This window comes from Cupressus sempervirens, chromosome 2 (assembly GCF_028749045.1).
Source record: "Cupressus sempervirens isolate cs-2001-9-10 chromosome 2, ASM2874904v1, whole genome shotgun sequence".
Taxonomy (NCBI): Eukaryota; Viridiplantae; Streptophyta; class Pinopsida; order Cupressales; family Cupressaceae; genus Cupressus; species Cupressus sempervirens.
Genome location: NC_143119.1, coordinates 764,008,460 through 764,034,704, shown reverse-complemented (window position 1 = coordinate 764,034,704; position 26,245 = coordinate 764,008,460). Strand labels below are relative to the sequence as shown.

The 26,245-nt window shown below is 34.7% G+C and overlaps 1 protein-coding gene across 2 annotated transcripts in view; it reads left to right on the top strand.

Annotated features, from left to right (window-relative positions):
- The window catches only part of LOC149575691 (DNA topoisomerase, type IA, core), a 273,230-nt gene extending 247,539 nt beyond the window's left edge, over positions 1-25,691 (top strand). For both annotated transcript variants that reach the window (XM_089815443.1, XM_089815444.1), the window contains exon 22: positions 25,307-25,691. In XM_089815443.1, coding sequence (XP_089671569.1) covers positions 25,307-25,426 — 120 coding nt within the window. In that variant the 3' untranslated portion in view covers positions 25,427-25,691. The remainder of the gene's footprint in view (positions 1-25,306) is intronic.
- The last annotated feature ends 554 nt before the right edge of the window (positions 25,692-26,245 follow it).

The window sequence follows — 26,245 nt, the reverse complement described above, 5'->3', positions numbered from 1 at the left end:
CATGTAGTGGGCTTTCCGGAAGATTTCAACTTTCCTTATATTTCTTGTTTGCTTGCTATTATGTTGCAATTTTTGGCTTATTTTTGTCCATTTTTTCAAAAGCATGACATATCTTTTGCAATTTTTTTGTAAATAAGTTGAAATTTTCTCTTGCAAATGCTTTAAAATCCTCCAAAGTCCAAAAACAAAATCACATGTTGAAGTTTGTCATATCCGAGTCTATAACAAGAGTTATGCTTTTGTTTGCTTGTTTGCTTGTTTTGTTTTCCTTCTTTGGAAGATGTGAAATTCTACCCAAGAATGTGAGTGCATCTACATCCTTTAAACTTTCATCTTTCCATGTCAATGCATATTACGTCCATTTTCCTACACATGCAATTACATCCTCTGAGCCCAATTACATCTATACCTCAAGTAATTACCTCTAGAGAACCCGATTTTGGTAAAAGGTCATTCTTTTAAATACCAAGATAAGTTATTTGCATGCATCCCTAGGCACCTAGCTTGCATTCTTGGTCATCTGAACAAAAATCCATCATTGCCTACATGCAATCTGTGAAAATTAACACTATTGCAATCATTGATTATTAATCGCCTATCATAAACTATTATTAAACTGTCGAAAAAAATTTCACAGCGAAAAATTGAAAAATAACACAACTGCAACTTCACCAATAAAATACGGAAAGAAATTAACAACACAAAGAACACAATATTTTTGGACAAATCGTCCCTAGAAAAACCTTTAAGGGAAAACCAGTTCTACGTATGGAAAATATATTAACTTCAACAAATCAAGAGATACAAAATTCCTTGCCTCACTGGCAGAATTCAGATGACCTAATTTTTCCTGTTGATATTCTCCACTGTTATCCCCAACGCTATCACTCTGCCCTTGCTAACACTGCAAGACTATTTGCTATCACTGCAAACTCATTTGCTAACACTACAAATGCTTCTCCAACTCTTGTTGTTCTCTGTACTGTTCTGTTCTCCAAATGCCTCCCTTGACCCCTTTTTATACTGCTTAACCAAGAGGTTTCTAGTTGCTTCTTGATCAAGACAACTTAACCAAGAAGTTTCTAGTTGCTTCTCAATTAAAACAACCTAACCAATAAGTTACTAGTGGCTTCTAGGAGTCAATTAATTAACACATATTTGTTGTAACTCTAACAATTATTTGCCAATTAATCACATATGGACGAACAACTGTCCAAGCTACCTAAAACTAACACTCCCTCTTAGCGAGGAAGCTGTTTTGCATGACACCCAACTTATCTTTGAAGAAGATGAATTTCGCTTTCCCCAATGCCTTAGTCAGAATGTCTGCTACCTGCTCCTCCATAGGTATGTATTGTAGTTGAACAACTCCCGTTTGTACACAATCTTTGATGAAGTGATATCTGATGTCTATATGTTTAGACTTATCATGAAACACTGGATTCTCAGACCACTTGATGCAACACTGATTGTTGCAGTGTATCACAGTAGTCTCAACCTTCTGACCAAACAAGGGTACTAATAACTTCCGAAGCCATATAGCTTCACATGTCGCCATGCTAGCTGCTATATATTCTACTTCTGCTGAACTCAGAGCCATGGATTTTTGCTTCCTGCTAAAGCAAGATACAACTCTTGATCCCAAACTGAAACAACACCCTGAAGTGCTTCTTTTGTCCGTTGTACTTCCTACCCAATATGCATCAATATAGCCCATCAACTTGATACCTCCACCTTAGATATATCTGATCCCATACTGAAATGTACCACTCAAGTAACGCAATACATGCTTGGCTACTGTCCAATGCATTCTCTTTGGTTCAACCATGAACTGACTAAGAGAGTTTACTGCAAATGCTATATGTGGCCTAGGGTTGACCAAATACACAAGCGAACTAATCAGCTGCCTGTATAAGGTGGGATCTACAACTTTCTCCTTAGATTTATGTACTTTCTTCCAATTTGTGATCATGGGTGTAGACATGGCTTTGCAATCCTCCATCCCGAATCTCTTCAAGATTTTAATACAATATTTCCCTTGACCAAGGAAAATCTCTCCATTTGTCTGCCACACCTCCATGCCTAGAAAGTAGTGCATAAGTCCTAAGTCCTTCATCGCAAACTCTTATGCAAGGTCCCTCTTGTAGTCTTCTATGAGCCCTAGTGAACCTGTAAAAAACAAGTCGTCCAAATAAAGAACAAGAATGAGAATCTCACCACCAACCACCAAGTAGTGGAGGTTAGCATCCGCTTCACTCTTCACAAAGCCCATTTCTTGCAAGTATGTGTCAATGCACTCATACCACGCTCTAGGAGCTTGCTTGAGTCCATGCAATGCTCTCTTCAATTTGCACATGTGGGTCTCTTTGTTGTGTGATACAAAGCCTTCTGGTTGCTCTATGTATACCTCTGCCTTTGACTCACCATTAAGGAATGCTGTCTTGACATCCATTTGATGGATCTGCCATCCCATTTGTGCTGCAAACAAGATCATAGCTTGTATAGAAGTATACCTAGCCACTAGAGCAAATGTCTCCTTGTAGTCTATTCCCTCCTTCTGAGAGAACCCCTTGGCCATGAACCTTGCCTTGTATTTCTCGATGCTGCCATTTGCATCGTGCTTTATCTTATAGATGCAGTGTGATCCAACTACTGCTCTATTTGTTGGTCTAGGAACTACGTCCCACACATCATTATGCATTATTGTGGAATATTCTTCAACCATAGCATCTCGCCATACCTAATGCTTTGCAGCCTCCTGATAGCTAGAAGGTTTACTATCTACCAACTGACTAACTAATGCCGCATAGTCATTGAACTTGGTTGGTTTTCTCCGCTGTCTAGTACTTTTCCTAGGAGTTCCCACAAACTCTTGAGTATCCCTTAGGGTCTCTTGAACCTCACAGTTCCTATTGCCTACACTTGTACTGGTAACTGTAATTGTGGTTTGTTGCCCTTGACTAGGCCTTGGAGCTTCTATTGGCTACTCACTCTGATCATTTGATGAGAAACCTCTCGACCTTCTAAATGTCTTGTCCTCCATGAACTTAACATCATGTCTGATAATAATTCTTCTGGTCCCGAGGATAAAAATCTTATATGCCTTTGAGGTTTCATTGTACCCAACAAAGTACCCCCTCTCTGCAGTTTGATCTAACTTGGTATATGTATCACTTGGAATATGTCAATAGGCCAAACTCCCAAATATTCTGAAATGGCTAACATCCGGCTTCTTTCTTGTGAAAGTTTCTTTTGGTGTCATCCTCTCTAGTACCTTGTGTGGAACCCTATTCTGAATGTAGACTATTGTACTACATGCTTCTGCCCATAAGTAGTGAGGCATATCCTGGTCATGTAGCATAGATCTTGTCGCCTCCAATATAGAACAATTCTTCCTCTCAGCAACTCCATTCTGTTGTGGATTGTTAGGAACAGTCCATCGCCTCTTGATTCCTTCCCTGGTATAGAACTCGAAGTTATTTCCTTTGTACTCGCCTCCATTATTTGACCGAAGAACCTTTATCTTCTTTCTTGTCAAGTTCTCCACTACAGCCTTGAACTCTTGGAACCGATTGAAAACCTTATCCTTGGTCTTTAATAAGTATATCCAGGTCTTTTTGGAGAAATCACCGATAAAAGTAACATAGTACTCATATCCTCTGATAGACTTTGTCGACATCGGTCCAAATACATCTGAATATACTTGATCAAGAACACCTTTAGATTTGGTGTTACTCCTTGGAAAAGATGCTTTCACAAACTTCCCCAACATGCATCCTTTGCATACATCATCATGCTCTGTGCTCACCTTTGGAACACTGTCACCGTCTCACGAAGCAATTTGAGTGCTCCATGATGAATATGGCCCATCCTCCTATGTCGTAGCTCTTCAAGATCTCTAGGATTACAGTTGGTCATGAGTGCCTTAGGAGTGTCAAACTGCAACCTGTGAAGGCGACCACTCCTAACTCCAATAGTTATGGGTGATTTCCAATCCTTGTGCTTAATCAACACGTGTCCCTCTAAAGAGTACATTAAACTCCCTATCCTGAAGAACATATACATATATCAAATTCATACCTAATCCTGGCACATCCAATACATCATGAACTGGAATTATCTTTCCATTCTCCCTCTGAAACTGAACAGTCCCTTTCTCAACCGGTTTGAGTTTGGACAAGTTCCCCATAGAAATTTGGATATTGGTGTTCTCCTCCTTATGAACTAGAGAAGTACTCTCTAACTCCTGACATATGAATGACGCCCCACTATCCATATACTAGATAGTTTGTGAGGTTGAGCTCACCATACAAGCTATAAATGCAAACTCATCTGCCAGTCTATTGGAGAGTTCTTTTGCACTTGCTGAAGTTGTTGCCTACTTCTACCTTCTTCCTTTCTCGGCAATTACTGACATAGTGACTATACTCGTGACATCCAAAGCACTTGACCTTAGAAAGGTCCTTCTTCTCACTTTGTGAGCTAGATCCCTTCTTTGCTTTCCCTTTCCCTGCTAGGGCAACATTTTCCTATTCCACCTCACTTTTCAGACTCTTGTTGGCCCCATTAACAAGACTTAATCTAAACTCCTCTTGAGTGAAATCAGTCCATAGGTGATCCCAACTCGGTAAGGTATCTTGTCCACTGACAACTTGAACAAAGACACTCCACTGTTTAGAAAACCCATTTAGGGTTATTCTCACTAGCTCATCATCATTGGGACTATCTCCAACAGTTGCTAACTCATCCTTGACAAGTCTAAACCTAGTGAGGTAACTTGTAATGTCTTCTCCCTGGTTCATCCGGGTATTCTTTAGCTTCTCTCTGAGAATCATCTTCTTGTTGATGTAGCATTCTGGTATAGATTCAAAATGGCATCCCACATCTTATTTATTGTGTCTAGCTCTGAGATACGTGGAACAATATGATCCTTAACACCATCAAGGATAATCCTCCTCACCTTGGCATCGTCCTTCTTATATGTTGCAAGCTTTGTTGCATCCGTTGGTACAGGTACAACACTGGTAGCATAATCCTCGATACCATTTTCTTCCAACAATAAAGAAATTCTAACTTTCCAAACACCAAAATTTGGGGCACCATACATTCTGTCTTGATCTCTCAAACCAGTTGAAGCCATCTCAAGGGATTAAAGCAATGATAGTTCTGAAGAGATCATAATTTCTTTCCTAGGGCAAAACTCTTCTATCCTCAACATTGCTCTAATACCATGTGAAAATTAACACTATTGCAGTCACTAATTATTAATCTCCTATCATAAACGATTATTAAACTAAGATAAATAAATTCATTGCTAATATCGAAAAATAACACAATTGCAACTTCACCAATAAAATACGGAAAGAAATTCACAACACAAAGAACACAATATTTTTGGACAAATCGTCCCTGGAAAACCCCCCAAGAGAAAACTAGTTTTGCAGATGGAAAATATATTAACTTCAGCAAATCAAGAGATACAAAATTCCTTGCCTCTCACTGGCAGAATTTAGACAACCTCCTAATTTTTCCTGTTGATATTCTCCACTGCTATCGCCAACGCTATCACTGCGCCCTTGCTAACACTGCAAGACTATTTGCTATCACTGCAAATTCATTTGCTAACACTACAAATGCTTCTACAACTCTTATTGTTCTCTACACTATTCTATTCTTCAAATGCCTCCTTTGACCTCTTTTATACTACTTAACCAAGAGGTTTCTAGTTGCTTCTTGATCAAGACAACTTAACCAAGAAGTTTATAGTTGCTTCTTGATTAAAACAACCTAACCAATAGGTTACTAGTGGCTTCTAGGAGTCAATTAATTAACAAATATTTGTCGTAAGTCTAACAATTATTTGCCAATTAATCACATATGGACGAACAACTATCCAAGCGTCTACGTCCAACTTTGGTCCTTTCCATCCAAATACAGATGCTTTCCGGGTCATTTTCAGCCATCACATGTGTTTGATGAGTATCTAATCAATACACCAAACACCTTGTTCATTTATATACCCGTCATCCACACTCAAAATCTCAAAGCTTTCATGGATTCAATCCCATTGAAACTTTCATGTTGAAGCAAGTCAAGATATGTCAAAGTTTCTATAAAGAATGAAGACACCTAGTAAAAAAGGCATGCTTCGAACCAAAAGAAGCAGTAATTTATTTGCTCTCCATTCTCCCAATGACCATCCATTGAGAAGGTCTTCTTAGTGTCAGAAACTCCAATATGTGCCAAGCTACAAAGCAAAATTTACGACAACTTAAACAAGAAAAAAATTTGAGCACATCAAGTTTTCAAATGACCACTAGAAACTCATCAAAGAGAGTGCAGTGGTGCAGAATAAAGGAATCTCCAATCCCGCAATCATCATGAAGTACAAGGCTTTGGCTGATAGTCTATAGGATTGATTCATTTAGAATCAACAATTTCAACATTTTCTTGAAATGTTTTCTAGCTTTGTAGATGCAAAAGATGTATTACATGTAATTCAATCACATGTAACTCAAACACATGTAATCCAATTACATGTCCTTCAAACATGTAATCCAATAATTCTTCTCACCTAGTTAGATCGAGTCAAAGTTGGTTGAGTTGCTCCCACTTTTTCCTCTTTTTTCTCACTTCTTTTTCCTATGTAAGGAGTGCCCCTTTCATTGTAAAATTCATCTTTTATTGTATGCAAGAAAGCTCTGAAGAATTGTGCAAGCATAACTTTGATTGTGTAGTACTATTTTGATGAAAAGTGAATACAAAGAAGCAATTGGAACTGAAACTTTGATTGAGTGCAATTGTGACAAGTGCAAATTGGAAGCTTTGACTGTATTTTGTGTCTGTCTTCTTTGATTTATGTTATTGTTGTATGGTTTAAATAATTGATCATAAAGAGTTAAGAAACAATAGGATTTGAAGCTTTGAGTGGGAGTGATTGTAGTAATATATAGACTAGAGTCTTTGATTGTAGGTTATATTACCTTCTCAATTCACAAAAATAGTTAGAATTCCCTACTTCTAAAAGTCTTTGTGCCCCAATAGTAGATGTTATTATTATAAAATAGCTTAAAATAAGACTTTGAGCCAAACCTGTACACTTTCAACTAGCCCTTGAGTTATTGTTGGTTTATTGGTATCACTGTTTCCAGTTATTAGATAGAAGTGTAGTTAGTGATTTTATCTTGACCATTACTCATTTTATCCTGAGAAATGTGTATTGTATTCTGCACTATCAAATGAAGTATCAAGCAAAGCATGGGTAATTGATAATGGATCATCTTGACACATTATAGGATACAAAAAAGTACTAGACTCAATATCAGAAGAAGTTAATGACGAAGTTACCATAGGTAATAATTCCACTCATTCAGTTAAAGGAATTGAGAACTACACCTTGAGACTGAAGTCGGCTATTTCTCTCCATCTCAAAAGAGTACTCTATGTACTAGGAATAAAGAAGAATCTAATCTTTGTTACAACACTTGAAGATGATGGACATAATGTTGCATTCATGGATGGTAAAGTAATGACTTGGTCTAAGAACTCTTCATTTAGGAAATCAAAGTTGATTGGTCAAAGAAAGAGATATTTGTATGAATTAAACATAGAACCTATTCAAGCCTTAATTCATGAAGTTGCTGATATAAACAAAATGTGGCATAGAAGATTATGACATCTAAACTTCAAAGCCTTATCAACTAAGGAGAAGATGGTTACTGGTTTATCTAAGTTGAATAAAGATCATTCCAGCGTATGCAAAGGATGCGCTCTAGGTAAGAACACCAAAAGTCCATTTCATGATAGCACTAGAAAAACTAACAATGTTTTAGAATTAGTCCACTCAGATTTATGTGGACCTATGTTTATTCCTTCTCTTGGAGGATTCTAGTACTATATAATTTTTATAGATGATTTCTCTAAGAAAACATGGATTTACTTCTTAAAATGTAAAGAATCAGAAGAAATCCTTAGAGATTTAAAGAATTCAAAACCTTAACTGAAAACCTATCAGGACACAAAATTAAAACTCTTAGGACTGATAATGGAGAGGAATATATTTCAGATTATTTAAAGATTTTTGTAAAGCAGCAGGAATTAAGAGGGAGTATATTGTTCCTTATAACCCACAACAAAATGGGGTAGCAGAAAGGAATAATAGAAGCAACAAGAGCTATGATAGTTGATCAAAATTTAGAATATTATCTTTCGGCAGAAGCCTTATGTACTGCTGTCTATATTCAAAACAAAAGTCCTTATTCCCACCTTAGAGATAAAACTCTTGAAGAAGTCTTTTCTAAGGTTGAACCAAATATAAGCCATCTTAGGATATTTGGGTTCTCAGTATACATACATGTTCCAAAAGAAAAGATAACTAAGTTAGAACCCTCCAGGAAATGTATATTTGTCGGGTATGGTGAAACATCTAAAGCATATAGAGTGTCAGAAAAACATTGAACTTAGTAGGGATGTAATATTTGAGGAAGATTTAGCATTCAAAAGAACCCTTAGTTCCAAAGATCCTACACATATACCTAGTTTTGAAAAAAATCATGAATCTGAGTTTCAGAAGGAGAACATTGAAGAAATTGAAGATGAAATTCAAAATCTTAATCTTGAGGAAACTCAAAATCCTAAGAAAAGACCACTTTTGGCTATTAAGATTGTAGAGGAAGCACAAGACTTCGTTGCACCATCTGGAATCTTCAGAGAAAGCAAAAGACCCAAAAGATTTTCTAGTTATGTAGCAAACATGAATGATTTATTCAAATCAGAACCAACCAATGTTTCAGATGCTATTAAACATCCGACTTGGAAGGGTGCTATGATAGAAGAACACCAATCCATTATTAAGAATGATATTTGGGAAATTGTTTTAAGGCCTGAAGGAAAGTTTGTTGTTTCTTCTAAGTGGATTTTTAAAATCAAACATGTTGTTGATGGTAGCATTGAAAAATATAAAGTCAGATTCATAGCCAGAGGATTCTCTTAGGAGGAGGGAATTGATTATAAAGAAACCTCTACTCTAGTTATTAGGTGCACCTCTGTAAGAACAGTCCTAGCTATTGTAGCATCAAAGGGATGGAAAGTACATGAGATGGATGTGAAAACAACATTTTTGAATGGAAAGATTACAAAAGAGGTATATTTGGAACAACATGAAGGATTTGAAACTCATAACCCTAAAGTTTTTGTTTGCAAGCTCAAGAAAGTTCTCTATGGGCTTAAATAGGCTCCAAGGGCATGGTATGAAAGAATTGATAAGTATTTCACTAGTTTAGGATTTTCCAAGAATGAAGCTGATCCGAATCTCTATTATAAAAAGGATAAAGATGATATGATAATTTTGATACTATATGTTGATGATTTACTAATAACAGGTGATAATCATTTTATAGATCAATGCAAGAAAGATCTAATCAGAGAATTTGAAATGAAAGATTTAGGACTCAATCATTACTTCCTAGGATTGGAAGTATGGCAAAACTTTCAGTATGATTATCAAGTTAAGAGGGAGTGTTAATTCTATAACTCTGACATCATACTTGTCTGATTCTATAGACCGTACAGATTTGATAAAGCATGAATTTCCTCTATAACATTAGCCTTTAAGATATACTAAACTATATTATAGATCGTAATCCTTTCTGAACACTAAATGTAGTTAGTTTAACTAACTATCAATCAGCAAATAGAGATGCCGATCTTGGCATAATAATGTCTTATGGAGGGCCGACCTAGAAGGGGTCATGTCCTATATAAGGGCATGCCCCTTGGGTTTACCATAAAGGAAGGTAAGAATGTGGATAAAGAACAATTAAGTTTGCTCTTCTAGCATTGCTGCCTTATGCGATTTATAACAAGGATAAAAACATTTTTAGAAAAATTATTATACTTCAAGTAACACTTCATATACAAGTTTGTATATTCAAGACCATCTTCAACAATCAAAAGGTGTTATATCAGTAACTTTTCACACTAGTATGATGAAACAGATCGCACAGATCTGATAATACATATGATGCCTTTGAAAGGCCTATAAATATATTGTTCAATTCTCAAGCATATTCGGTGTCTCCCTTAGGGTAGTCTTGTTTAGTTTAACTATGAACAAGATTAATTAGTTTAATTACTACTCATTATATTTCCTAATGGGCGCCGATTTTGAGAGGACAATTTTGGCCGACCTAGAGAGGGACATGTCCCTTAGGTGCCATATTAATAGAGGCTATGTTTGTGGATAAAGAGCATACAACGCAATCTAAGTCTGCCTCTTTAGCATACATTTCCCCATCGAATTACAACAGGATATACATATTTTTGCAAAACTATTATTTTTGAAAGAAGAACCAATATTCAATCTGAAATTGAACAAGACAATCTCCAACACATAGAAGGTATCATATCAGATAAATAGTTGTAGAATATTTTACATGTTATCAAACCTCTGTTAGTTGAACCTAGGCTATACAAATTAAGTAGGCAGACCTTAAATATATCTAGCATCATTCTCCTATCTTCAATGGCATACACAATCATACTCGAGGATAGGTTTTATGGGAGAGAACACTTTGATGCCTGCAAAATCAGAATCATGATGATTCTTGAAGAAAATGATGTAAAACAATTTATTGAATCTGCATTCAAACAATCTACAGTTGAACATCATAAATCCTTTTGGATTAAAGGAAATAGGAAAGTCATTCAGATCATATTAGATGGAGTGAAAAATGATATTGTACCCATGCTTACAAAACATCAAACAATATTTGCTATGATGAATGCACTACTAAATGCATATGAGGTAAACAATGAAACTAGAGTTCTCGCACTAAAAAGGCAACTAGATCACATTCAAATAAAGAAAGGAGAATCGATGAATTCGTACTTCCTAAGGGTTGCCAGCATAAGAGATGAACTTTCAAGTATAGAAACCATCATTAGTGACTCGGAAATAACACTGATGGCTATAGATGGATTACCAGATTCATGGGAAACTTTCGCACAAGGAGTAAGTGCTAGAGATAAACTTCTTGACTTCAACAGACTTAAGGGAGATTGTCTTCAAGAATAATCCGAAAAACTAAAGAAAGGAGGGAAATTGAAAACAAAAGATGAAGAACTTCATGTTCTTAATATAAACTCCTCCAAGGGCAAGAAGAAGCATTTCAAAAAGAAAAGAGGAAATCAAAAGAATGACAAACCCAAGAAAGATCTATCCAAAATAAAGTGTTTTAGATGTGAAAAGTTTGGACACTACATATCTAATTGTCTTGAGAATTCTAAACAACAAGTGAACTGCACAAATGTTACTAGGGAAGAAGATAACTATGATCCTAAGAATCGTGTATTGTATTTGTCACTATCAAATGAAATCTCAAGTTAAGCATGGGTAATTGATAGTGGATTTTCAAGACATATAACAGGATACAAAGAAGCACTAGACTCTATATGAAAAAAGGTTAACGACGAAGTCACCATTGGTGATAATTCAACACATTTTGTCGAAGGAATTGGAAATTGCACCTTGAAACTAAAATCAGAAAATTCTCTCCTTCTCAAAGGAGTACTCTACGTACCAAGAATAAAAATAAATTTAATCTGAATTAGAACACTTGAAGATGATGGACATAATGTTGCTTTAATGGGCGGTAAAGTAATAACCTAGGCAAAAAAATCCTCAATTAAGAAAGCGAAGTTGATTGGTCAAAGAAAAAAGTATTTGTATGAGTTAAATTTAGAACCTAGTCGACCTATTCAAGCTTTAATTCATGACGCTGCAGACATAAATGAAATATGACACAGAAGGTTAGGACATCTAAATTTCAAGAACTTATCAACTATGGAGAAGATGGTTGCTGGTTTACCTAAACAAAATAAAGACCACTCACGTATATGAAAAGGGTGCACTCTAGGTAAGAACACCAAAAGTCCATTTCATGGGAGCACTAGAAAACCAACAATGTTTTGAAATTAATTCATTCAAAGTTATGTGAACCTATGTTTGTTCCTTCTCTTGGAGGATTTTGGTACCATATTTTGTTCATAGATGACTTCTCTAGGAAAATATAGATTTACTTCCTAAAGTGCAAAGAACCAGAAGAAATCCTAAAGAGATTTAAAGAATTCAAAACATTAACTGAAAACTTATCAGGACATAAAATTAAAACTCTTAGAACTGATAATGGAGGGGAATATACCTTAGATTTGTATAATTTTTTTTGTAAAGAAACACAAATTAAGAGGGAGTACACCGTTCCTCATAATCTAGAATAAAACGGGGTAGCAGAAAGAAAGAATAGAACAATTATAGAAGCTGCTAGAGCTATGATATTTGATCAAAATCTAGAATATTATCTTTGGGTAGAAGCCTCCTGTACTATTGTTTATATTCAAAACAGAAGCTCTCACTCCTACTTTAGAGATAAAACTCTAGAAGAAGTCTTTACTAAGGTTAAACCCAATATAAGTCATCTTAGGATTTTTGGGTGCCCTGTATATACCCATGTTTCAAAAAAAAAGAGAATTAAGTTAGAGCCAGCCGGAAGAAAAGGTATTTTTGTAGGGTATAGTGAAACATTTAAAGCATATAGGATTTTCATACTTGGACAAAAAACTATTGAATTTAGTAGGGATGTAATTTTTGAAGAAGCTCTAGCATTCAAAAGAGCCCTAAGTTCTAAAGAACCCTCTCTTTTACCTAGTTCTGAAAGAAATATTGAGTCTGGGTCTCAAAGGGAGAACATAGAAGAAGTTGAAGATGAGATTCAAAATCTTAATCTTGGAGAAACTCAAAATTCTAAGAAAAGACCACTTTGGGCTATTATAATGGTCGAGGAAGCACAAGACTTTGTTGCACTTTTTGGAACAGTCAAAGAAAACAAAAGACCCAAAAGATTTTCTAGTTATACAACAAACATGAATGATTTGTCCAAAACAGAACCAACCAATCCTTTAGATTGTATTAAACATACAGCTTGGAAAGAAGCTATGATAGAAGAATACCAATCTATTATGAAGAATGATGTTTGAGAAATTGTTCCAAGACCTAAAGGAAAATCTGTTGTTTCTTCCAAGTGGATATATAAAATAAAGCATGCTGCTAACGGTAGTATTGAAAAATATAAAGCCAGATTTGTAGCCAGAGGATTCTCTTAGAAAGAAGGGATTGACTATGAAGAAACTTTTGCTCCTGTTGCCAGATTCACCTATATCAAAGTAGTCCTAGCCATTGCTGCATCAAAGGGATGGAAAGTACATTAGATGGATGTAAAAACAACATTTCTAAATGGAAAAATTACAAAAGAAGTATATTTGGAGCAACCTAAAGGATTTGAAACTCATGATCCTAATGTTTTTGTTTGTAAGCTCAAAAAAGCTCTCTATGGGCTTAAGCAGGCTCCAAGGGCTTGGTATGAAAGAATTGATACGTATCTCACCGGCTTAGGATTCTCCAAAAAATGAAGCCGATCCAAATTTATATTATAAAAGGGATAAAGATGATATGGTAATTCTGATACTGTATGTTGATGATTTATTAATAACAGGTGATAATTATATCATAGATCAATGAAAGAAAGATCTAATTAGAGAATTCGAGATGGAAGACTTGGGACTCCTTCAGTACTTCTTAGGGCTAGATGTATGACAGAATTCAGACAGCATTATTCTTAATCAAGGGAAGTATATATTAGATATTTTGAAGAGATTTTGAATGTGGAATTGCAAGTCGATGTTTTCTCCAGTGGAGACTAATCTAGATAAACTTAAAGAAACAACAACAGAATCACCTTCCATAGATTCTACTCTTTATAGATAGATGATTGGGCCCCTGATGTACTTGGTAAATATAGGACTTGATATTTGCTATGCTGTTAATGCTTTAAGTTAGTTTATGTGAGCCAAAGGAGATTCACCTAGTTGCAGTCAAACACATTATGAGATACTTACAAGGCATTCTTAATCTTGGGCTCAAATATGAGAAAGTTGATTTAGATTTACATGGATTCATTGTCTCAGATTGGGGTGGAAGTGTTAAAGACAAAAAATGTACTTCAGAATGTTTCAGTTTAAGATCAGCAATTATATCTTGGATATGCAAAAAACAGTCTTCTGTAGCACAAAGTTCCATAGAAGCCAAATACATTGCAACAATGATGGCCTCTCTGGAAGCATTTTGGCATAGAAAGTTACTTGTGGGATTATTTGGGCAAGTCATGAATTCTACGATTATTCATTGTGATAATCAAAGTTCCATCAAGCTTTTAGTGAATCTAGTGTTTCATGACACGTCCAAACATATCGAAATTCCTTACCATTATGTAAGAGATATGGTAGACAGGAAAACTGTAAAATTAGAATACATTTGCACTGCAGGTTAGACAACATATATTCTCACCAAACCTCTCTCTAGAGTGAAGATAGATCACTTCAGGAAAAGACTTGGTATGGTTGAATTGTAATTCATTTGTATTCTTTAAATTATTAATAAAATAATTTTATTGTCAGGCTATTGACTGTTATGGGCTCCACCATTTGCATTCATTTTTTAAGAGGTGATGATCTGTGAGATAATAAACACTTGTATAAAAGACATTATGAGAGATGATCTCTTAGATAATGTGTTGAATAGTAGAAATCTACTGTTAGCTCTAAATGAGTTCAAGATCACATTGTGATGTAGACATTTCTATGCCTATGAGTCACAATTTGGATAAAGGAAGAATTTCATTATTCTCCTGAGTTTATCCTATGTTCAAGTAGATCTTAGCTCAAGATCATGTTGTGATATAGGAAAGCCAATACCTATGAATCACAACTTGGATAAATGAAGAATTTAATTATTCTTCAGATTTTACCTTATATATTGCATTCCATGCAATATCATTATCACTAGTGCAAGTGATAAGTCATATCACAGGTATAGTAATATGACATAGTATGTTATGTTCAATGATACCTCATGCTTGAGGATTCAGATAGATATAAAGTATCATTCTATGCTTATTCATATTATTTGATGATGCTAGATATGTTATCTCTCAGTATGATTATCAAGTTAAGAGGGAGTGTTAATTTTATAACTTTGTAATCAAACTGTTCTAATGAAATAGATCACATAGATTTGATAATACATATGATGCCTTTGAAAGGCCTATAAATATATTGTTCAGTTCTCAAGCATAATTGACATCTCCCATAGGGTAGTCTTGTTTAGTTTAACTATGAATAAGATTAGTTAGTTTAATTACTACTTATTATATTTCCTAATGGACGCCGATTTTGAGACGACAGTTTTGGCCGACCTAGAGAGTGACATATCCCTTCTAGGGACATGCCCCTTGGGCGCCATATTTATAGAGGCTATGTTTGTGGATATAGAGCACACAACACAATCTAAGTCTGCCTCTTTAGCATACATTTCCTCATCGAATTACAACAGGATATACATATTGTTGAAGAACTATCATCTCTGAAAGAAGAACCAATATTCTATCTTAAATTGAACAAGACAATCTCTAGCATATAGAAGGTATCATATCAAATAAATAGTTGCAGGATTTGTAGAATATTTTACACTTCAAAGGGTGGTAACTGTGAAAGGTTATGACTTGTGCAAAGAACAAACATGATGAGAAGGTGCCACTTGTCCCTCATATTGGGCAATAGAAATGAAGAAGGGTTTATTTGGGGAGGGCATGCAAGGGAGATCTATTTAGAATATAATTTATTATTCTCAAAGGCAACATTTTAAAGTGGTGACTCAATTCTGATGACAGGTGGTGACTCTTTCACGTATAAAGAGGAAATCTTGCCAAGCATTTAAGGCTCATTTATCAATCATCACTCATCGATCCATAAATACAATCATCAATTATCAAATCAAGGAAACATTCAGTCAAAAAATCACCACTCTATCAAATCAGTATTAATTCAATCATCAGTCTCCAAAATGTCAAACTTGCATTCATTGCATCATTATTTCTCAATCATCTATCAACGCAATTAATCGTTAGTCACCAATACCTCAAGCTATCCAATGAAAGGAAGTCATTCATTCAATCAACAAAATCAACAAACATCCATCATTCCAATATCAACTATTGTAACAACCCCTTTTTCCGGGTCTTAGCTAACAACTAACATAACATAGAAATACAAATACTACTTCACATTTATGAGAAAACAGTTGTAATAGTTATGTTTATGCGAAAGTGATCAACGATTACAATCAATTTAACAGAAATATCATAACTAACAATTGAAGACATCATCAATAAATCTAATAAGAGGATTTAAGTTTTCCATACCCTAAATTCTGAAACTGGAATCTACCTAGTGTAGCATTTGCAAAACTTTGGTTAGTCCACATATACCACTTAGGCACACGTCGTTAAACCAATGTATCGTAATGACCAGAACCATTTAGGGCATCAAATACCATCATATCATCCATTTTCCTACTGCTAATTATGGCAATATCATATAGTTAAAAGATACGTTCATCTTTCGTTATTCACATAAAATGAGGACAATCATAGCATCCATCAAGTAGACCCATCTCAACCATACATATATATACCTCATGTTCAATTTGGAAGATCAACTGATCTAACTTTTTGTCGAGTATATTAAAGAGGAACTGACTTCCAAGCATTGAAGGGAATAACTAATTAAACAATACTAATCATCTAACTCGTCAACTTGAGATCTCAAATATCACAAAAGTAAATACTCGTTACCAGAGGATATTGATTGTAGATCATATCTCTATCTTGTGCAAGCCTTGGCATCTAATGGAGAAGAGAAACATTGTCAGGGGCTTAACCACCCTAACACAGACCCTTAAATATCCCCACACAATCTCAACCCAGAAAGACCCTCCCTACTTGGAAATAGATATGGGACACCCGGTCCAACGACTGAGTGTCCTGGTATTAGAGTATCAACCCACTGCTCAACTAGGCAATAAGATCTAAACGTTAGACTACCATGAGCTGACTCGGTATATGCAATTTAATTATTCATTTATTCTCATTTACTAACATTCAATTGTTCTTGCAAGGATACTTCTCCTCCCCACCCATTAATGCTTGACCTTTCGGGTCTTGGGTGTATCCTGGGAGATTCAGAGTCATGTATAATACAATTTTAAATTTAACAATCAAATTTGTTTCATTCAATCTAATCTTATCTCAATGGCATATGGACAATACTACTGTGTAAATCAGATTGATGCCTCATGTTATATATATTAGTGCTAGCTTCTTATATAACGTACAAAGTATGCCATTCAGAATTGTGCTCACTAAACATTCATAGTGGTGACTATCGGTTTTATGACAATGTGGGTCTATATGATTGTCAGCACTCGGTAGGCAAGGTAATAAAAGAGATGTAGTTTCCAAACTTTCTAATTCATCATATGATAGCCTTTGGTTATGGTCAATATTTATTCATCCATGATCGAGGATGCATATTGATACAACAACCATTCAATGTCATCATAGATAACCATCTTGTAATAACTAGAAAGACAGAGAACATATGAAAATGAAATTTGAGCAAATGGTTGCATGCCCTGAGAATGGTATTTGCATTATGTTATCATGACTCAAAATCACAAGCTCCAACTCGAGAAATGAGGTCTGTACTTATAGAAAATAGCGTGGCTTATCTTGCAACTTGGGATGCCTCAATGTGTAACAAAAAATAATGATATAATTCCAATGGAAGTTGCAGTCAGAGAAGGAGAACAAATTCTTTGCTAGATAAAACTCAGAGCCAAAAATGTGGAAAGAGGAGAGCCTTTCTACGACATTGGAGAATGATAAAATAGATTACCTGCACGCTCCCTCAGTTATAAGAAAAAGAGTGACAATGAGAGTTTCAAAGGAAAACAAGGAGCCATCGGCTATTACTTGCAACATTCTATAAAGAAAATAAAAAGGTCATCAACACAAATATTTAAAATGGCCATCTCAAATTATAAGTCCTGATGGAAAATAATACAAAATATGAAAGGTGGCCCCATATGAAATAATATTAGACCATAGCCAAGGCGAAAGAAATAATAATATTGTCTTAATATATAAGACCATGGTATCTAACTACCTATACATGTATGTATTTATATACATGTACATGCGTAAACCTCAACCATAAATTTATTATGTATACGTCAATTATCAAGTATGTATATATGTCCTTATATATATTTATAAAATTGGTTTATGCATATACACATATACATGTATGTATATATTTAGGTATCATGGTGTTGATACAATAAGACATGCTTATACACTAGGAGGCTTCCACCAACAACACAATTACAAAGGTACAAACTTGCTCAAATTTCATTCATGCTTAGTGATTTCTTTAAGTGATATCTAATTTAATAGGTTAGCTCATGGTCGTCCAACATACACTCCTGCTTGCCTAGTCGTTTACCCTTAGCCATGGTCCCTTCGACGTGCTCTTGCAAAGAAAGGAGATTATCCACGATTATATCATATTCCTTATATACTCACAATTACCATAACAAGTTATTATTCATAAATTGTCATAAAGGCTAGCCACCATTTCAGTTCCCATGATGAATAACCAACTCTCCAAGATTTCATTGTAACAACAGAATAGCGTCATAATGATTAACTAACATTTCATCTTCATATGAAATTATAACAATTGACCATCTTACCATTTCATATGATCATAACTAATTTTACCTGTCAATTGAATTCACATGAAACCTCAATAGCTATATGAACAATTTTAGATTTAGTCAAAAATTAGGATGTAACATACCCTTCCCCTTGTGTTTCATGGTCCTCGATGAACTTTGAAATTTTAACGAAAGCTATAAAGAACATTTAAAATTGGGTCAAAAGTTGAGATGTAACAACTATTCATGCATCATCCTTTAAAAAAAAATAACTCTAGCGACAAATCATTCAAATGTCATCACTAAGAATTCAATCCTTCAAGCATCTATCAAATCAATATTATTTTTGTAAGAACTTGCCTAAGGGTAAAATTCACCCAAGAACTAAGAACTCAAACACAAGCACAACTGTAGACGAAAAATGGATATGATCAATTAATCAGAGTAGTTCTGAATACATTGCTTTGTTTAAAATGTGATATTCAAACACACTAGGAGTGCGTGTATATAAAGGCCTCTTAGGAAGCACCTAGAATGTCTCTAGAAATAACTAGGAGATAAGACAACTAAGCACCTTATCGAACATTCTAGATGAATGGATAAGAATGACGAAGTGTCATATGTGTGTAGAAGATTCCTGTGTTGTAGACAACATGTGCTTAAAAGAGGTGCGGACCCCTGTGATGTCATCATGACAACTCACAAGAGTGCACAAACTCCTAAGTGTCTCACAAATAAAATAATGCAAAATAATTAAATAATGCATTAACCTAAGTAAATTTAAGTAACTGTAATAAGTAAATATTTATTTACACCAACACCCCCCCTTAAGTGCAACTTAGGGGAATGCCCTTAAGCTTACGAACTAGTATGAAGATGCATAATGGGTCCCAGCTACTAGGCCATGTTAGGTACCCATGTACATAATGAAATGCAATCTCTCATAAAGCGGGGAAAGAGGGAAAACTTCATGAGAAAAACCCTCCCCCAAAAAAGAGAGATGAAAAGGGATGCATGGATGGATGGAGTAATGAAGACCCCCCCATTACAACATACATCTAATATATACAAAAGAGAAGGAGAAGGACAAAACCTCTTAAGAGGAAAAAGTCTCCCCCAAAAAGGAGAAGGAGGAGATAATATAGTCCCCGCCCCCTAAAAGTAGTGTGCCGATCAATGAGAAATGCTCCTATGTAGAAGCTGATCCATGACCTTTGAATGATGTTCCTCCCCTTTTGAAGAAACAATGGCAAGGGTACCTGTGACATACATCCCTTGTATGGAGAAAAAATCTCTATGATGACTGGTGTCTCTGAAACCTGTCCAAAAGTACCTGTGTTGATATTGATGATGGCTTCCTCCAATACTGTTGAAGAGAAGTGCAGATCGAACAAGGAGTGTGGTAGAACCTTCTTTAGGAAACCAACAGTCTTCTCAAATGTGAAAGAGATCTCCTGCAGATGTTGTACATAAGAATCCACAATCACGCCAATTTGGAAGGATTGATCATGTAAAGAATGGAGTTGAGGGTCAGAGTGGGCCCTCGCAACAACTGTAGAAGAATCCTCAGCAAAGAGAAGCGAGAAATCATCATAAATGTCTCCCATATCCGCTCTGTGTGACTCCAAGAATAGAGCTGAAATGTCTGGCAAGAAATCATCACTTGGAAAGCCTTGTGTACCCTGCAGTGCTGAAGTACATGAATCTATCATTGTGGCAAAAGATGAAATATTTGCCTCAAAGAGAAGACGAATGTCATCAATAATGTCTCCCACATCTTCAATGTAAGACTCCACGAACAGGTGTGCAATGTCTAAAAGGAAGTCTTCGCATGAAGGTAGAGTAGGAAGACATAAAGTATCCTGCTGCACTAAATTCGAAGCATATCTGGCTAGGACAGGATCAATAGGAGCAACAAGAGCTGGAGTTGTGATCTCATCTGAGGTTGAAGAAACCATAGTTGGAGTGACTGGATGTAGAAAGTCCTCTGGAGATGGAGGATCACATGGATCTCCATATGCTTCCCAAATAGACCACCAAATATCACAAGGAAAATGTGCCAATCTAAGAGGACCAAAAGATTCCCTACTCATACTTTTACACAGAAATTGATTAAGTTTGATAATATATGTCCAATCAAAATGTGGTGGCATTGAATAGAGATAAGGAAGCAATATTGGATGTTCTCTTAGATGGTCAATTATCAAAGTTCTCCATTTGTAATAGTTCTTTCTTGTCAATTGTGGTCTAATACCAAACTGAAAAATCTAACAAGACTCCATGAGATCAATCAATGAACTCCCAAAGAATCAAAGAAAATCAAAGAATCCCCCCCTAATGTATGATTTGAGCACTTGATAGCCACTTGCCAATTTAGGGCCTATTTTTGAAAATAGTATTTCTGTCCATAGAACCTATAATGTGATTACAGATCTGGAAAGTAGACAAAAAAAATGCACTTTCAAAAAAAATGGAACCTGATTTGGAGTCCAGATGAATTCGTACTAAGCATTTTAAGTGATAAAATTTGGGATATTGGTGTTGCAGAAAAATTCAGAAACAGAGATCTTAGACCACTTGCACCAATGTGTAGATCATGAAATCCTACCCTAAAACAAAAAAAATTGCTAGCAAAAAGGAGTCTGTATGAGGAAGATATCACTGTTTGAAAATCGCTGCTGCTATTATTTTTTTTGAATTGCCGCCGTGCCTCCAAAAATCAAATGACTCAAGATTTTGCTTCAGATGTCTGATTTGGATGAAACAAAATCTGATTTGGGGATTTTTGGACCTTTTGAATATGATGCAAATATCTAATTTGCACTAGCAAGCTTCAATCTTCACCTGCAAAAAATCTCTCTTATGGCCCTATGGCCAAATTTTTTTCAAAAAATGATGCAGATCCGAAAAAAATAGTAGAGATGCAGATGAAAAAAATGTAGATCTGAAATGATCATACCAATGCTGCAAATCGGTCATTCGAGTGCCGATTTGCAAAAAAAAATTGCCTCAACTTTGGCTATGCCTAGGGTAGGTGAAATTATAGTCAAAATTCACCGAATCAGCGTTCCAGACGCAATGGTGAGGTCAGATTTGATGCTGGACACTCCCAATTTCTGCGATACTCCAGAGTTGGGCTGCGGTGATGAAGCAAGATGATGGTCTCGAATGACTATGTGATAAGAAAATCTCCAAAAGCTCTGATACCATGTAAGAATTTTTTTAAGGGCAAAATTCACCCAAGAACTAAGAACTCAAACACAAGCACAACTGTAGACCAAAAATGGATATGATCAATTAATCAGAGTATGTCCGAATACATTGCTCTGTTCAAAATGTGATATTCAAACACACTAGGAGTGCCTATCTATAAAGGCCTCTCAGGAAGCACCTAGAATGTCTCTAAAAACAATTAGGAGATAAGACAACTAAGCACCTTATCCAACATTCTAGATGAATGGATAAGAATAACAAAGTGTCATATGTGTGTAGAAGATTCCTGTGTTGTAGACAACATGTGCTTCAAAGAGGTGCGGACCCTTGTGATGTCATCATGACAACTCACAAGAGTGCACAAACTCCTAAGTGTGTCACAAATAAAATAATGCAAAATAATTAAATAATGCATTAAACTAAGTAAACTTAACTGTAATAAGTAAATACTTATTTACACCAACAATTTCAATCGTCATTTTTCAAAATGTCAAACATGCATCATCTATCAACAATCACAAAGTCATTAGTCATCAATACCTCAAGCATTCATCATTCCAATATCAATCAATTCAAGCATCATCCATTTTTTAAAAATAACTCAAGCATCTGTAATGTCCCCACTAAGTAGGACAAGAATACTACAAAACCAACATTATAATTTATACAATAATAAAACAAATTTCACTATCCTACCCTCTATCTTAACCCAACCTTAAAGACATCTCCACATCAGGATCAATAACCCTCCTGAAGATCTCCAAGTCCTAAATGATATATCATCAATTCTAGTACCATCCTCGGTTACTTCTCTATCTTCTATGAAGTGCTCTATCTAAGGTCCTTGGAAGAGATATCCTCCATCCAGGGCCCTTATCACATGCACATATGTTACCTTCAATGAAATATTCCAGCCTTAAAGAACCATATTAAGATCAATTTTTTCCCTAAAAGGGACTCTCTTGATCTTAAATCATTAACCACATTAATGTCAATCTCTTCCCCCAAAATGGACTCTCTTGATCTTAAACCATTAACCATTAAGTCATGTGTGTTATCCATATAAAATTCCACCTTTACATATGCATATGTATAAATTATCCATAAGCATGATTAATTAATATAAATAAATTCATAAATATAATTGATAAACATACCTTTCGTACCTTCCTCTTTGCTTTGTCCATGTGGCTCTATCCTTAGTCTTCCCTTCAATGAATTATTCCTACTCTATATTTACTCTCTAAAATTCTTCCTTTTTTATTTATAAGAAAAAGATAAAATGTAGTTTTTGTTTCTTCTTTTACAAGAGTCACAACCTTTGATAATAACAATCCTTTGAAAAGTCACAACACTTATGGTTATAACCATTTCAAAAAGTCACAATACTTATAATTAAAATCCATTGGCAAAGTCTCAATACTTCATAATTACAACATTCTGAAGAGTGACAAATATTCATAATTATGACCCTTTCGAGGGTATACATCCTTTCAATAACATTGATATCTTTTAAGAAAGTCACTTCCTTGTTTTCTTCATATTACTTTCCTCTTCCATTTTTCCTTCTTGAACTCCTAGCTTCTCTTCTTTTTTCCTCCCCTCTAAAATAAATTCTCCTCCCTTTTATATCTTAGTTTCAAGAAGTAATGTCTCTTTATTAAATATCTCTCGACTTTTCATTAGATTTAATTAATTTATATTATTCTATGTTATATTATTTATTTATTTACTTATTTTGTGCCTATTATTATTTATTATTAAATTCTAATTAGAAAGTTAACATACTTTCTACAATATTGTCTCTTGTATTTAATTTAATTAATTAATTTATTCATTGTAATTTTATTATTTTTAATTATTTAAAATATTATACTAAATATTATTTCATTGATAATATAGATTAAATAGTAATAATTTTCTTTTTTTAATATTTTATTATTAGTTATAATATTACTTTATCCTTATTATTTATATAATAATATTGTATTATTTATATATTATTAAAATTCTATCTTAAAATGGGGATATGACAGCATCAAATCAATCAACTGTCAACCACTAAGAACTTAATCTGCAAGAATCATCAAGTATCCACTCATCAATCCTTCAAGCATCATTTATGTGTCCACTAATGAAACCTTCAAGAAATGACAATAAAGAGAAATCAAGCACTAAGTGTTCATCAAGCAATCTATTTTGAGTTTGTGTAAAGGTCTTGCAAACAAGAAGGATGATTAGCCTTACCAAGTTCACAAGAGTTGAAGGACTGGATATCCTTCATGCATCTTATCAAGTATGCCACCCAAAAATGGATGGACTAGAAACTTTGCCATACTTCTGGCCGAATGGAGTAAAAATGCTTTCTATGCTCTTTGGATTGGTCAAGCATAGTGGCCAGCTTACAAGGTGGACTAAGGGAGCGAAATGCTTTCTCACTACAATGACAACCAGCTTTGAGATTGCTGTTTGCAAGCGTTTTCAGTGACTTCTGCATATGGTTGTGTATAAGGAAATGCCTTGGACCAAATACTAATGATGCTTACATGGATTTATATGTTATCATGGATTCTTGATATATAATGTCTTGATGTCAGTTTCTAGTGATTAATATTGTATCCAGGCGCTAGTCCAGGAATATCCCATAAAAGGATTGTACAATTAGTAATTTTATTATAAAGTTATATTGATAAAGATAATCCGACTCTCATCTTAGGTTGGAATTACTCTGTCAAGACTAAATTGAGGTGAATTTCTAAAAGTGACATTACACAAGGTTTATTTAAAACATTACAGATTTCTTTCAATCGAAACTTGTATGTAATACGCAACTGCAGTACAAGCTATAAAAATGACTGACTTATTTTGAAAAATGGACCATGCCCTCTACTTCAACTATGATCAGTCCTTGCTAACCTTGCAATTTTATATCATATTGTCTGCATTATATAATTAAAGATAGGACCCTACGAAAAGTAAATGTTGGACTTAAAATTTTATGAACATGGAAAAGATGCTGGTGCTTAGTAAGTGTGGTAATATTTTCATAATTATATGAACACTGGAAAGATGCTGATTTGCTTTGCAAATATTATAATTTTTCTGAATTATATTGCTATCAGCATGTATGGAAACCCTTGTTTCGTTTTTGACTTGAGGCGGATCCACAAATAGACAGCCTTAATTTTTTTTAGAAAAACTAAAGGATAGTTGGCACCCAAAACTAAAATATTTACCTTTGTAGTTTTTCATCTTTTTTGGATATTTATGAGAGGTGTCTCTCAGCTTTTAATCTTGGTCTAAAATTTGATGTTCCTCACTAAAGCCAAGAAATGCAACTCTTAGTTGGCAGTTAAATAATTGTATTTCCATTAATGTTGGCTGTGAAAGATCTAACTGCATACTTTCATTTGCCTTAATTTGCAGGAGGTAGATCCTCATGCTGTTTCTTTGGACATGGCAATTCAGTATTTGGAAGGAAAAGATATCAGGAGAATAGGTTATCATGGGCAAAAGAGCAGAAGAATCAGAACTAAAGTTTTATAGATTCACATTTCGGCCCAAAAATTGTGTATTTGTAATCATAGGCTTCATTGCAATGGTTATATTCATTTATATTTTTAAATGTATCATAGTCAATATTTTGAAGGTTCCATTGATCAAAACCTGCTCTCTTTTAACTCAAAATATTGAAAGGTTTCATGGTGCAAAACATGCACCATATTCCTCCTTTGATGAAATTTTGTTTCCTATGTGGCATTCAAATCTAATTGATCTCAAGTACCAATACAAGAAGTTTGCAAATTCACTATAGGTACGTTGAGCCTTTGATGTTTTAAAGTATTATTGATCTCTTCTATTTGATACACAAGTACCCGTACAAGAAGTTTTTAAATTTGTGTAGGTCTCTATGATGTTTTAAGTCTCAACATTAACAACTATTATACATATTCTCCCAATTATGTGTTTCCTTTGATAAGGCTTATATTCTCATTATTTTATAATTTTTGAAGATAAATGTTATAAAAAATTAATTACTTGTAAAGGGCGTTGTAAAATAAATCACATTTAAATAATTAAATGTGCAAACACTTTATTCTTTTTAGGCATCAATGAAGGGAAGTTGAGTAAACTACTCTTGCCAAACAAACTAACATATATGTTAATTCAAGAGCATGGTTTTCAGTCAGTGGATGAAGGTCAAAGTTGGTTTTGAGAAAACCAAATAAAACTACTGCGAGATACGCAGGTAGTGAAAAGAAAATGTCAACTTTGGCTATGATAAAAGATGAGTTAATTATAGCACTTTCATTCTTTAGCTGCTAAAAGTTGAGAGGATGAGAATAATACTAAGAGAAGTCTTTC